At 38.8% G+C, this 15,076-nt stretch overlaps 2 protein-coding genes across 3 annotated transcripts in view; one reads left to right on the top strand and one right to left on the bottom strand.

Annotated features, from left to right (window-relative positions):
- Positions 1-3,500: 3,500 nt before the first annotated feature.
- Positions 3,501-11,939, top strand: LOC146632108 (uncharacterized). The gene is made up of 15 exons (XM_085354849.1): positions 3,501-3,538; positions 3,820-3,892; positions 4,688-4,886; positions 5,020-5,186; positions 5,264-5,377; positions 5,531-5,617; positions 5,709-6,496; positions 8,335-8,422; positions 8,607-8,669; positions 9,160-9,376; positions 9,508-9,653; positions 9,744-9,830; positions 9,920-11,083; positions 11,209-11,426; positions 11,532-11,939. The coding sequence occupies exons 2-15, from the start codon at positions 3,842-3,844 to the stop codon at positions 11,599-11,601; spliced, it is 3,459 nt and encodes a 1,152-aa protein (XP_085210975.1). The 5' UTR covers positions 3,501-3,538; positions 3,820-3,841; the 3' UTR covers positions 11,602-11,939.
- A 54-nt stretch (positions 11,940-11,993) lies between these two features.
- Positions 11,994-15,076, bottom strand: part of LOC146632106 (low-density lipoprotein receptor-related protein 1-like) — a 101,239-nt gene continuing 98,156 nt past the window's right edge. For both annotated transcript variants that reach the window (XM_085353220.1, XM_085353218.1), the window contains 2 exons: positions 14,758-14,902; positions 11,994-13,894 (listed from right to left, as the gene is read on the bottom strand). In XM_085353220.1, the coding sequence (XP_085209346.1) occupies positions 13,754-13,894; positions 14,758-14,902 (286 nt within the window). In that variant the 3' untranslated portion in view covers positions 11,994-13,753. The remainder of the gene's footprint in view (positions 13,895-14,757; positions 14,903-15,076) is intronic.

Genomic DNA, 15,076 nt, shown 5'->3' with positions numbered 1-15,076 from the left:
ACTGGGGTAACAGAGAGAGCCACTCATACAGGATGTTTCCACACTGTGGAATTCAATGCTGGATATGATTTCTCTTCTTCCAATACTAAGAAATCAAGAGGATGTTTTTGCAGCTTTGGATAAACAAAAGAACAAGCTGGTCATTTTAACTCCATCAGAGCTGGTAAAACTCCAAAAGCTGGTGACTGTCCTTGAGCCATGCAGGTACATACAGTGGCTTTGGTCTGAGTGCAGTCAGTTACGCATAGACATTGCCTGATAAATGCTAATGACTAAATAGAGTGCGCCTGTGTGTAATCTAATGTCAGTACAAATACAGCTGCTCTGTGACGGCCTCAGAGGTTGTCTAAGAGAATATTGGAACCAACAACACCATGAAGTCCAAAGAACACACCAGACAGTTCAGGGATAAAGTTATTGAGAAATTTAATGCAGGCTTAGGCTACAAAGAGTTCCCAAGCCTTGAACATCCCACGATTCAAGCCATCATTCAGAAATGGAAGGAGTATGGCACAACTGTAAACCTACCAAGACAAGGCCGTCCACCTAAACTCACAGGCACAAGGAGAGCGCTGAACAGAAATGCAGCCAAGCATGGTGACTCTGGACGAGCTGCAGAGATCTACAGCTCAGGTGGGGGAATCTGTCCATAGGACAACTATTAGTCGTGCACTGCACAAAGTTGGCCTTTATGAAAGAGTGGCAAGAAGAAAGCCATTGTTAACAGAAAACCATAAGAAGTCCCGTTTGCAGTTTGCCACAAGCCATGTGGGGGACACAGCAAACATGTGGAAGATGCTGCTCTGGTCAGATGAGACCAAAATGGAACTTTTTTGGCCAAAATGCAAAACGCTATGTGTGGCGGAAAACTAACACTGCACATCACTCTGAACACACCATCCCCCTGTCAAATATGGTGGTGGCAGCATCATGCTCTGGGGGTGCTTCTCTTCAGCAGGGACAGGGAAGCTGGTCAGAGTTGATGGGAAGATGGATGGAGCCAAATACAGGGCGATCTTGGAAGAAAACCTCTTGGAGTCTGCAAAAGACTTGAGACTGGGGCGGAGGTTCACCTTCCAGCAGGACAACGACCCTAAACATAAAGCCAGGGCAACAATGGAATGGTTTAAAACAAAACATATCCATGTTCTCTTAGACAACCTCTGAGGCCGTCACAGAGCAGCTGTATTTGTACTGACATTAGATTACACACAGGCGCACTCTATTTAGTCATTAGCATTTATCAGGCAATCCAGTCAAAGTCCAGATCTAAATCCAATCGAGAATCTGTGGCAAGATCTGAAAACTGCTGTTCACAAACGCTGTCCATCTAATCTGACTGAGCTGGAGCTGTTTTGCAAAGAAGAATGGGCAAAGATTTCAGTTTCTAGATGTGCAAAGCTGGTAGAGACAGACCCTAAAAGACTGGCAGCTGTAATTGCAGCAAAATGTGGTTCTACAAAGTATTGACTCAGGGGGCTGAATAATTACGCACACCCCACTTTTCAGTTATTTATTTATAAAAAATGTTTGGAATCATGTATGATTTTTGTTCCACTTCTCACGTGTGCACCACTTTGTGTTGGTCTTTCACGTGGAATTCCAATAAAATTGATTCATGTTTGTGGCTGTAATGTGACAAAATGTGGAAAAGTTCAAGGGGGCCGAATACTTTTGCAAGCCACTGTAAAACTATTTTTTTAACTTGTTGTTACTGTTTCTTCAAAAAGCTGTATAGTTGACAGTTATTGTATAGATTAATAATTTCTTTCTTGGACTGTCTACTACAGGTTTGTGACTAAGCTTCTTGGAGGTGCGACATATCTTTCATGTTCAGTGGTTTTACCTGCTTTCTGCCATCTGCATCACACCATGGTGGTCTCTGATGATGACTGAAACTACATGGTAAAATTTAGGACTGCCTTCATAAATGACCTGTCCCAACGTGCAGCTACGCTCAACCATCAGTGGATCAAGACAGCTACTGTGCTTGACTCACGCTTTAAGGATTTAAAGTGTCTTGCAAGGGGAGAGTGAGAAGAGGTCTGGACCAGCCTTGAGGCCCTGCTGCAGGGACAGTGTAAAGATGCCACCATTAAGAACCCAGCAAAGACAAAGAGCCTCCTCCTCTCTTCATTGTCTTCAGACTCTGATTCAGTTGAGGAAGTCCCGTGTAACAGGGCCCTGAGTTTGTACAGAGCAGAATCCATCATCAGCCCGCTGCAGTGGTGGTCCAGTCGAGCAGGGACCCACCCACAGTTGTATGTCCAAGCCGCAAATATTTGATTAGTCCAGCAACTTCTGCCCCTGTGAGAGACTGTTCTCACTTGCAGGTCACATAGTAACAAAAAAGAGAGCTGCCTTTAGCTCTGAAAATGTGAACAGGCTAGTTTGTCTAACTGGCTGAAAGAGACGGAAAGTAAATAAGCATGGATTTATTGTGATTCCAATGGGTTTGTTATTTTTTGCACTAAAATGTTCGATGATCACTGTTTTAGCCTAAAGTACAAAATAATTTTGGCTAAGGTTACTCAGTTTTAAAGTGAAGCTGGTAAAATAACCTTTTATGTTTCTGCTTTATTTTTTTAAGAAGAAAAACTGCACTTTATGTTGAAATTACAGTGGAACCCCGACTGTATATATATATATATATATATAAAAAAAACACCCAGCACGCCCCTGCGGGCGGTTTATCCTTCAAGCTCGGGTCCTCTACCAGAGGCCTGGGAGCTTGAGGGTCCTGCGCAGTATCTTAGCTGTTCCCAGGACTAAATATATATATATATATATATATATATATATATATATATATATATATATATATATATATATACACACACACACACACATATAATACTATACTGTAATGGAAATGTGAAATACTATATATTAAAGTATCTTTTCCGTTGCATATTGAATCTACATAATAAGATTTCATGTATTTGTAAATGCAAAGAATAGCAGAGCATTTTTAGGATGGGACCACAATGTTCATCACATTTTTTTTTTACTTGGTGGAAGAAATGCTCTTTTATAAAAGTACAAACACAACACCAGAAATTCTCTATAGCAAGTGAAACATGAGTAGAATTGGTGAAATATTATCGAAAATATTTCTGATTTAGACTAATTAAAATGTCAAACAGAAAATTACAGTGTATTCTGAATGATACATTTCACCTGTTGCAGGAGTTATAGCCTGCAATAAATTATTTTATTTACAGCGTCATCCTGTATAGCTGAAGGAGTGCAAAATAAAACAAGTCAGTGCTGTATGAGAATCATATGAGACAGTAGATAGTTATCACAACTGAGTTTACACGAACTGTGAATATCAAGATAACGAGCAAACAACATAAAAATCGCATAAAGGATATCTTCTTTCCTTTCTGGAAATAAAGGGAGGTTTAGTATTCACAGCCATCTTAACTGAGCAAACAGACCTCCTCTAAATGTCAGATGCGCACTTGAGCGTGACTGTTGTGAAGGTTTCACTTTCATTTATAAGGAAAAAACAGTTTAAAGTAGCGAAGCAGGGGTAAGTCTAATATGCAGAAACGTCGTATTTTCTAGCTATATTTCTGTTCACATGCACAAAACGTGTAATATAACATTGTGGTTGTTGAAGGTTTGGCTATAATTCAAGACGTAAGAAAACAGTAAAGTGGAGTGTAACCGAGAGTGTAGCTCTGTAGACTGGGTGGAGAACGACGTTATTAATGGAAACGGTTTTTATATAAAATCACCAAATACAGAATTGCTGGTTGTTTGAGTGCAACACGCTGTTGTTATGTCGTCTGTGTTTGGTGTGTTTTGAAGGAAGAATATCAAAATCTTGAACATGGCCAGTGCAGAGCCCATGGAGGTCGACAAACCTGACGACACGAGACAAGTATGTAAACTAACACTGAATCAGAATAAAGTAATTTGTTACAGGAACTTTGGTGTTAATGCAGTCGTTAAATATCCACAGTGCTTATCTCCAGTTGGAGACTTACATTTTTTTTAAAGTGCACTTTTGAGGCCACGGTTTGCTTTTATACTTGAAAAGCGTTTCATTTTGGTGATTTTGTGTGCTTATGCTTAATGTGTTCCGGGTTTGTTTTTGTTTTTTTTCGTATTCTTGTAAAGATTATATGAAAGTGAAAGTACTGAGACTACAAGGTCAGCATAATCTTAGCTTATCAACTCTGGAGGTTCAGGAAATACTGAAAGATTGTGTAAAGCTGTTCAGTGTGGCTGTTGTCATGAGTGAAATTTTTTGTAAGGTTTCAAAGTGCCACTAGATGGAATACAAAGCTTCAGCTTTGTATTGTAAGAGTTGTGAGACTGAAGAAGTCAACAGTGTGTGAAGATGATCAGCGTTACTGTGATCATCAGTGAGAACATTGTAAATATCTAAGGCTTCAAGGTGACATCAATGTGACAAATGTGAAAATATGAAAAGTGGCTAGCGTCACACTATTCATTCATAAGTACAATAGTTAAGGAACCCTAAGTTTGAAAACCTTAGTTTGGACCAAAAAGAAAACAAGCTTTAGTCTTGTCTATAATACTAAAGAATGGAATTCTTAAAAGATATTTTTCAACAATTAAAAAAATATATACACATATTTAAATAAATGTAATTTTGGATGAATATCATAGGCTTGCATATTTTTATTGTGTGTGTGTTTTTTTATTACAGGATCAAGATGAAGCACACATTGTTCTCTCAATAAAGTGGATAAAGTCTGATGATGAGCTACAAAAAGGGAAGAGGCTAGAGACTCGTCTAGAAAAAATGCTTCAGACTTGGTTTAACAAATGCAAACATAAGGTGGACTGCTCAGTGGAAAGGATGTTAAAAGATGGGCGTGTTGTGATAAAGACTAAACCAGTTCCAGGTGCAGTAAAGTCCTACATAATCATCTGATTACGTTACTATCTGTATAACTTCTCCAATAAAAACATTTATTTTTAATAAATTCTGTATAATTATATTGATTTTTTTAATCCAATTTGTCTCTGTCTTTTAAGTCCTGACTGAGCTTCAGAAACTGAGTAAACAAACACTAACTGGGAAGGATGGAAATTCAGTCACCATAACATCCATCAGTCTGACACTGCCATCTCCAGAGCTCGATGCACAAGTACCAGAGGATGCTTCAATGAACATTCCCCCATCTGTGCCATATCCACAAATTGTATGTAAAAGGTAGTAAATCATTAAAAACAAATATAAATGAATGCTGTTGGATTAAACGATGTACTGTATTTGTAGGATCAAGTTCAACTGGGAAAGCAAAGTAACGCAGGTTCAGCAGATGGAGAACAAACAGGTGTTCCAGAGGATGCTTCGACAAACCATCCTCCATTTGTGCCAGCTCCACAAACTGTATGCACTGTGTAGTAAATCATTTAAAAATATACACACACACATAGGCATATATATATATATATATACACACGTGCGTGCGTGCGTGCGTGCGTGCGTGCGTGCGTGCGTGGATGCTGTTGAACTGAATGAAGTACTTTATTTTTTTAACAGGCGCACATTCAACCAGGAAAGCAGAGTAACACAGGGTCTACAGCTGAAAAAGATAGTGGCATTTCCCCAAAGTCAGAGCCACAAACGGTATGTACTGTGTGATTAATCATAAAAAATGGAAAAATGTGATCTTTAACAAATGAACATGATGATGATGATGATTATTATTATTTACCAGGACCAAGTTCAGGTGGGGAAACAGAGTAGCACAGTTTCCGCAGGTGAAGAGATGCACTCTTGTTCCGTCCCAGTGGCTCCTTTCTGGTATGTGAACCACATGTACGAAAAGGAAATCAAACATATAGAGAAAAAGAACGGAGTTAAAATCATGGCAGATGTGAAGGTGAGATTTGAAGAAGACCAAAAACATGGGAGACCAGACAATGCTCTCGATGAGTTTGCAAACCTCGTCCAGAAAAGCTTAGCTGAATCCTGTGGCTCAGTTATTCCTCTCAAGTTCATAGATCCAGATCAGTGGGGCGATGCACTGAAAACAATCCAGGAAAAAGAAAACAAGCTTTTGGTTACTCTGACCTCTGAAACAATGACTGTACGTGGGCCAACACAAAGTCAAGAGGCCATGAAAAAGTTATTAAATGCAGATACAGAGCAGAAAAAAAGCATAGATACTTCTCATGAAGAGAATGAAAGAGAGACTCAAGACACATCACTGAAGATTGACATGACCACCAAAGACCATCTCATGCATATGGGACTAACGATGGAGGAGAGCTACTGGAAGGTGATGATTACCTCTTACAGTAAGAAGGTAGCAAAGATCAAAGATAAGTTTAATGTGGACCTGAAAGAATCAGACATTGGTCAAGGCAAAGTCAATGTCAAAGCTGTATACAAGAAAGATGAAGGAAATGCCTCCATGGAGAGCCATGCTATGAAAGAGCTTTTCCATTTGTATCAGAAAACTGCCATGTCTCCCATGAACTTCTCCCAGTCCAATGCTGGAATGTGGGGTTTCTCATGGCTATGGCAGTAAACTCAGTCTACTGTTTAATGTCTTGTGTTATTTGCATGCTTACAGTAGAATCTTTATATAATTTTATCATGTTATCATGTATCTTTGTATTGTTTCTCTGAAACCTTTGCAAAATATCAGGCTGAACAATGTTTGCTGAAAAATGGAAACATAAAATAAACAATTTTTTCATGTTTGTTTTTGTATGAAATGACTTTGCCTTTATTTTGTTTCTTCCTGCTTTTTAAAGGAACCACCCATGCTGTTTATTCGATTTCCTGTACATATACTAAATAAATAATAAATAAGATTTATTTCATTTAATTATAATTGAAAAGAACGGGGGGCATTTTTAAGGCTGAGACTACGGTGTTCATGTTGGCATATTGCAGTGTTTGTTGCAGTGTTTGTTCTCCTTCTACACTAATGACTGCACCTCCAAGAACTCGGCTGTTAATCACCTGAAGTTTGCAGGCGACACCACCGTCATTGGCCTCATTCAGGATGGTGATGAGTCTGCATACCGGCAAGTTGAGCGCCTGGTACTCTGGTGCAGTCAGCACAATCTGGAGCTGAACATGCTTGAGACTGTAGAGATGACAGTGGACTTCAGGAGACATCCCTCAACACTTCCTCCCCTCACCATATCAGGCAGCCCGGTGTCTACTGTGGAGATCTTCAAGTTCCTGGGTACAACCATCTCCCAGGACCTGAAGTGGGAGACCAACATCAACTCCATCCTCAAAAAGACCCAGCAGAGGATGTACTTCCGGACTTTTTGACCTACTGCCCTCTGGCAGACGGTACAGAAGCCTGCAGACCAGGACCACCCGACACAGGAAGAGTTTCTTTCCCCTCGCCATCTCCCTCCTAAACAGTTGTCACACTGCTCCCACTGCCAGACTGCAACTGCACCTTATGTACATTCTGTGATATTCATTTCACTTAATCTCATTTCTGTCATCCTGTATTTTATGTATATAAGATTTAGATTGGTTATTTATGGTTGGTTTTGTATTGTGTTGCTTACACTGTTGAGATTTATTTATACTGCTGTGCTTGAGAGTCACCATCTACCGGAACCAAATTCCTTGTGTGTGTGTGGATATACATGGCCAATAAACGCGATTCTGATTCTGATTTTAAAAAAAAAACAGAAAACACAGCACCACAAATTAAGTGGAAAAATGATTAGTATTAGGGAAATATTAGCAGAAAATGTACTTAAGCTACATTTTTCAGTGGATTTTGGCTCATAAATTTAACCTTGGCTTATAATTAATAACTATATCTGAGATATCAAGTAAACAGCTTATATGTCACCTAAAGAACATTTCTGTCCTTTTCATGCAGTGAAGAAGGATTTAGTTTCCACAGTCAGCTGAGCTAACAGACCTCCAGCCAACACGCTGCTGGAAATGACAGAGGTGCACTTGCGTGTGGAGGGTGACGCAGCTCCTTATTGCGGAGCTGCAAGCTTTCGCTTTCGTTTATACGGAAGTACCAGTGTTTAAAGTAGCGAGACAAGGGTAAGTCGTATGCGCAGTAAAGTAATATTTTCAAGATATATTTCTGTTCAGATACACATAACGTGTGAGATAACTTTGTGGCGGTTACAGGTTTGATTAAAATGTAAGACATAAGGAAACTTAAAGTGGAGTGTAACCGAGAGTGTAGCTCTGCAGGCTAGGTGGAGAGCGATGTTAGCTAATTTATGGAAACGGTTTTATAAAAAATCGCCAAATAGAGAATTGCTGGTTGTTGGGGTGCAACACACTGTTATTATGTCGTCTGAGTTTGGTGTGTTTTGAAGGAAGAAGATCAAAATCTGAAACATGGCCACTGGATGGTTCGTGGACGTGGACGAGCCCATGGATGTCGACAGTTTTGACAGCGACAAACCTGACGACATGAGCCAAGTACGTAAACTAACACCGAATCAGAATAAAAGAAAATTGTTACAGGGACACTGGTGTTAATGCAGTCATTAAATATCCAGAGTTTTATCATCAGTAGGAGTAATTTATTTCTTGTTTTAAATTTTACTTTTTTACACCACACTTTGTTTTTTATGCACCTAAAAGCCTTTCTTCATTATTATAGGTGAATAATTCTGCTGTGAGTAAAAGCCAGCAACCTTCAACACCTAGCCACCCACCTGCTGCAGTAAGTGTTTTGGGGAGTTTGCCTGCATGCGCCTAAGTGCACAATAACACATAACACATTCCAGCTTTTGTCTGTCTTCTTATAAAGAGTATGTGAAAGTGAGATCAAAAATACAATCTCAGCTGGTGTGCTCTGGAGGTTCAGGAAATACATCATGAGCAGAATGTGTAAAGCTGCTTAGTGTAGCTGTTGTCACCACTGGAAAAACTTGTAATAACATGTAAACTGTAACTGTGATCATTAGTGATAACATTTGTAAAGTTCTAAGGCTGCAAGGTGACATTAATGTGGCAAATGTAAAAAATATGACATTTAGCTAACCTCAAACTATTTATCTGCATTATAATAAAAAAAGAGAAGTTTTAAAGATGGGTAAATATTTCAACAATGATAAAAAAAAGCATTTTAAATAAAGGTGTTTTCAGCTGAATCTCAAAGGGTTACACAGTCTTCCAGTGTTTTATTATTTGTTTGTTTTATTTTGTCACAGGATGGAGATGAAGCTCACATTGTTCTCTCAGTGAAGTGGATCTCAGTGAAGTGGGTCACAGTGGAGCCTGATGATGAAATAAAAGTTAAGAGGCTAGAGTCTCGTCTACAGAAAATGCTTCAGTCTTGGATCAACAAACACAAAACTATGATGGAATGCTCAGTGAAAAGGACCTTAGATAATGGGCATGTTGTGATAAGCATTAAACCAGCTGCAGGTGCAGTAAAGTCCTACATAATTATCTGATTAAATTCCCATCTTTATAACTTTTTCAGTAATAAAAATATTTTGACTTCATTCTGTATATATATTGGTTTTAACATATAATCAATTTCCTGTTTTTTTAAGCCGTGAATGAACTTAAAAAACTTAGTGAAGAAACACTAAGTAAGGATGAAAATTCAGTCTTGATAACATCCGTCAGTCAGCTATATCCACAGCTTGATAGACAAGTACTAGAGGATGCTTCAGTGAACCTGCCAGAGCCACAAACTGTAAGTACTATGTAGTATATCTTTAAAAAAAACAAACAAATATTACTATATGCTATTGAATTAAATGATGTACTGGTTTTTTTTTTAAAGCAGCAAGTTCAACTGGAGAAAAAGAGTAAAGCAGGTTCTACAGCTGGAGAAAAGATGTGCGCTTCTTTCATACAAGAGCCACAACATGTATGTAGTATGTCATTAATCAAAAAAGTTAATATTAAAATAAAAAATGTTTTAATAAATTAGCATAATGATTTTTATTTTTAAACCAGGACCAAGTTCAGGCGGGGAAACAGAGTAGCACAGTTTCTGCAGGTGAAGAGATGTGCACTTGTTCTGTCCCAGTGGCTCCTTTCTGGTATGTGAACCACATGTACGAAAAGGAAATCAAACATATAGAGAAAAACAATGGAGTTAAAATAAAGGCAGACGTTAAGGTGACATTTGAAGTAGATAGAAAACATGGGAACCCAGACAATGCGCTCAAGGAGTTTGAAAACCTTTTCCAGAACAGCTTTGTTGAATCCAATGGCTCAGTTATTCCTCTCAAGTTCATAGATCCAGATCAGTGGAGTAACGCATTGAAAACCATCCAGGAAAAAGAAGACAAGCTTTTGGTTACTTTGACCTCTAAAACAATGACTGTACGTGGGCCAGCACATAGTCAAGATGTTTTCAGTAAGTTGTTAAATGCAGATACAGAGCAGAAAAGAAACACAGATGCTTCTCATGAGTTTCGAAAGACATCACTGAAGATTGACATGACCACCAAAGACGATTTCCCACATGCAGGACTGATCATCGAGAAGACCTTTTGGATGACTATCTATGATAATAAGCAAGTAGCAAGGATCAAAGATAAGTTTAATGTGGAATTGAAAGAATATGACATTGGTCATGGCAAAGTCAATGTCAAAGCTTTCTACCAGAAAGAAGGAGGAAATGCCTCAATGGAGAGCCACGCTCTAAGAGCACTTCTCTGTCTATACCAGAAGTTTGTTGCATCCCCCAAGAGTTCATTCCAGTTCCATGGTGCTACTGGATTCAGTGGCACACCCATTTCTCAGTCAGAGGGTCCCCCCAATGAGCGTATGTTGAATGGCCAATCAGAAAAAACGAAGCACAACACTGACCCACCAATTGACAGTGGGACAACAGCAGGTGACCAAAAGGACGAAAGGTGTCCTATATGTTTGGATAAATTCGAAAATAAGAAACAGCTCAAGTGCAAACATGAATTTTGTAAAGACTGCCTGAGACGAGCGCAGGAAGCGAATGGGCCCATCTGTCCTATATGCAGAGTCGTCTTTGGTAAGATAGTCGGAGACCAACCAGATGGAAGAATGTCACACCAGATACTCACATTTCCCCTCCCTGGATACTCAGACTGTGGCACCATAAAGATCAGCTATGAGATTCCAAGTGGAACACAGACGGTAAGTGACAATTTTATCTGAGTGCCTATGTCCCTGTTTAAAAAATAAAACATGATTGTGTTTTCATTTTGTGGTTGTATGTATATATTTTTCTAATATTGTTTATTTTCCATTCGTCTTTCTAGGAAAAACATCCCAATCCTGGACAGCGCTTCCATGGTATTGGTAGAACAGCATATCTTCCAGACAACAAAGAGGGCAATGAAGTGCTGCGACTGCTGAAAAAAGCTTTTGACCAGAAGCTCATTTTTACTGTTGGTACATCCAGAACAACTGGACTGGACGGCCAAGTGACCTGGAACGACATTCACCACAAAACATCCACATCTGGAGGACCAGATTGGTAGGGTAACCAATTTCCTTACTAGCGTTTTGATATATGTTTTCTTTCACAGTTTACTCTAATAAAATACTACATGTTAACCTTGGATATGTTCTGTTTCCACAGCTTTGGGTATCCTGACCCTGAGTACCTGAGCAGAGTCAAAGAAGAGTTAAAGGCCAAAGGCATTGAGTGAAGACTTTGATACAAAGTGCAGGTGGATTAGATCTCAAAGAGGCTAAAAACAAGATGACTCTTTAAACAGACACTGAAATTCAAACACTCTGTTTTGCTCTCTTTTCTCTGTTAATTCTTCAAATGATCAGTAGGGGTTAGAATTTACTTTTTTCATTAGCCACATATATTATCTTCAAATATTGGGTGATTACATTTTTTTGTTGATTGTCAAAATTTTCATCATGTAACAATATAAAATGTAGATTTGCATAAACAGGTTTATATAATCTCAGGTCTACAGTGCTGATGGTCTGAGTTGCTGTTAATAAATGATTAAATCCTCCACACTGAATTCCTCCTTTTATCAGGACCGGTTGTGAACAAAACACAGAACACTGTGGCTTGTTTTCTGTACAATTTTTAAAATTTTATTTATAACAATATCTGTTATTTAGTTTGTAAAGTACTCCAGCAAAAATTAAACATTATTCTCTTTTCAGAAGAAAGTCTGCGCCTCCATGCATTGTGTACTATAAAAGCTATGTGTCATTTTTCATTTTAAAAAACCAAGGACTAATCAAAACAAAAGTCTGGAAATGCACATATGATTTAGCAAAAATGTCCTTTCGGTAAAATGATTGTACTTCTCTCTCAATTAAAGACAAAACATACACGACGGCATAAAATAACACTGGCTTGACAGGTAAGCAAAATAAAAACTTGTTATTGTAGTTACACTGAAGACTTGTGTTACTTTTCACATGCATTAAGATATGGCTGACACATTTCTGACAGAAGCAGCATTTTGGGACAGAGGCTGAGCGTAAGGACGTGTCAGAGCAACCAGAATGGTAGCATTAGCAGCAGCAGGGCACAGAGAAGAGATGGGGAAGGGCTGAAGAAAGAAAACAGAGAAACGCTAAGGATCAAATGAAAATAATGCACTTAAGACAGAGTCATTACACAACTGTGAACATACAGACTTTGATCCTCTGAAGGCAAATTTACTCACAAAGCCAGATGGATGCTACCTGGTCTTTACAGAACAAAAACCAGGGCTGGAGAAGCAGAACACACATAGAAAAGAAATCTTTCCTTCCTTACATTTGACCATAATTGCAGCCTCTACAGGAAGACCAGAAAACAGACGCTAAATAGTGCAAACATGACACTATCTATAAGTCTTCTATCAAAAAAGCCCCCGCCATTGTTAGCCAGCTGTTTTCTGGGCATGTACACACAGCCAGCTACCCACCCATTAAAGTATCACCCCATCTATTGCTTTACATCCGTAATCTCCATCCATCACTCTGCCTGGAATGTTTAACCCATAACCACCTTCCACGTTCTTCATATAACTGCACAATCACGCACCAACAAGCCTCTTTATCCTTTCTCCACAGCAACACATCAGCTCCAGCTGTTACACAAAGTGATAAAAACAAACATTTTCTTTACATCTTAAGGTATAAAGCCTACAGTATACACTATACCGTAAAATGTGATATTCTGTGCAAGGAAGACCACACAATCATTTTATGAACATTGTTCTCTGAGAAAGAAAGAAAAATACGTGGAAATACTGTAGTTGCCATCTGGTATTGACATTTTACATGTGCTATACACAAACGGTGCTATCACAAATCTGTCTCACACATTCTTGCCAAGAAGCTCGACAAGATGACAAATGTACCGATTTCAAAAACTTTGAGTTTTTGCCTTTTCCCGCTCAAAGTCGACACAAACAACAGACAGTTGGCACTGGTGAAATGGAACAATGTTTTTGTCTTTTCTATACAATTCATACAAAAATAAAAAATTAAAATTGCTCCAATGATAGCATTTCTTTTTTTTTTCTTATGATTTCCATGTTTCCATTTCATTTTGCACAGAGGTAGTGGCTATTTAGGTAAAGGGTAAGGGACGAAGTGGAAATTAAAAATCTCTCATAGAAAATGTTATTTGTTTTTGACCAGAGGAATCTCAAAAGAACAAAATATAATACTGCAATCACATACAAAAGTAGTCCTTCATTTTTGTACATTTTATACAGTGTTCACATGGTTTATCAATTTTCTCTCACACTTTTTATTGATTTTTTTTTGTTCAATTTTTCTTTAAAAGGCAAGAATGGGGGGGGTGTTTGGAATAGCGTGATCCGGCACCAAGGTCTATGCCAGTGGGTCCACAAGGGGCTCCTCATCTCCACGGGATAGCAACTCCTTCTTCTCATCTGTGCTGGCCAGAGAGTTGCGGCTGTTGTGAGCTCCCATATACAGAGTGGCATAAACTGGGTTGGTGAAGTTAGTGGGCTGGAAGGAAGAAAAATGATCCATCACATCATGTTTAAAACACTGAAGTTTAGCATCACGAATATACAGTGCTGTGCAAAAGTCTTCAGTCATTCCAATTTTTTTTAATATTTTGCAAGATAAATGTGGAATAGATGCTGGATTTATTGTGCAAACATACATGGAAATGCAGTATAACCAGCTTTATTCTTCAACATACCAAGAACTCTCTTAGGCAAGCTTCTTCTTCTTGTAGGACATTCAAAGCTCGCTTCCATACACACTGATGACAATTTGAATCAAAAAACTGAAAATTTGGATTAATCGCTTCACCTGCATCTCTCAGGTCCTGTGTCAGGTCTTTGCTGAACCTTTCTTGTTTCTTAATTACATGACCTGCTGTTCATCAAGTGTTTTTAAGGACACACTGCACATCATGATGAGAGATGCCAATTTTTTGGGCTAATAGCTTTTTTGGGAATCGCCTTGTTGGTGCAACAATACTATTTTAAGCTCGTCTGTGCTGTCTGATGATGATGTTTGCGACAGTCTGCAAATAACAAAGTGGCTAAAGATAAAACTGGTTCTTTGCTAAGTTGCTTGTTATGTGTAAACAGAAAACTGCTTCATCACTTGAGTTACGCACCTTTTTTAAACCCTTCAATGATTAATAGGTTGGCGTTAAGTGGCTTAACAAACAAGAAAGCATCCCTCTGAAAATAGTCAGGTACAAGGACTGGACTGAAAATACTAACTATTAAACTATTACTCAGGACATTTTTTTTAAAATAAAAACTGCATTATAATAGTCTGGCAACTTGCAAGAACACTATAAAGAAATGAAGAGTGACTGAAGTTTTGCACACGTCTATATTTTTCTCTACCTTGTCTGGGTCCAGAGTGAAGTCTGCATCTAGCAGCTCCCCAGCATCGTCATCAGGCTCGCCCTCATAGATCTTGTAAGCAGGGTTTCCAATCTCAACATTCATTGCCCCATTGGTCATCCTTTGGTGCTGGAAGCCCTTGGCCCTATACAAAATGACAAGGAGAGCAGTCATAATTTCATCTTTTGTTCAAGAGTAGAGCTGCCTGAAGAGTGCAAGCAGGGACACAGCCACATTACGACGGGAGGGGAGAGGCATTGCATGACTCTCACCACCATCCAGGCTAAGCCACAGCACAAGGACCAACACAAACCCAGCA

This window comes from Diplotaxodon limnothrissa, linkage group LG5 (genome assembly GCF_057381915.1).
Source record: "Diplotaxodon limnothrissa isolate DT_005_m linkage group LG5, D_limnothrissa_male_GT1.1, whole genome shotgun sequence".
NCBI lineage: Eukaryota > Metazoa > Chordata > Actinopteri > Cichliformes > Cichlidae > Diplotaxodon > Diplotaxodon limnothrissa.
Note: the sequence above shows the minus strand (reverse complement) of the source record. Positions and strands in the feature narration are given on the sequence as shown.

Excerpts from the sequence above, each read along its gene's own strand:
- LOC146632108 (XM_085354849.1), top strand. The coding sequence starts at position 3,842 with ATGGCCAGTGCAGAGCCCATGGAGGTCGACAAACCTGACGACACGAGA. Across the intron at positions 5,187-5,263 it reads CTGTGCCATATCCACAAATT|GATCAAGTTCAACTGGGAAA; the intron begins GTATGTAAAAGG and ends CTGTATTTGTAG. Across the intron at positions 9,831-9,919 it reads TCATACAAGAGCCACAACAT|GACCAAGTTCAGGCGGGGAA; the intron begins GTATGTAGTATG and ends TTTTTAAACCAG.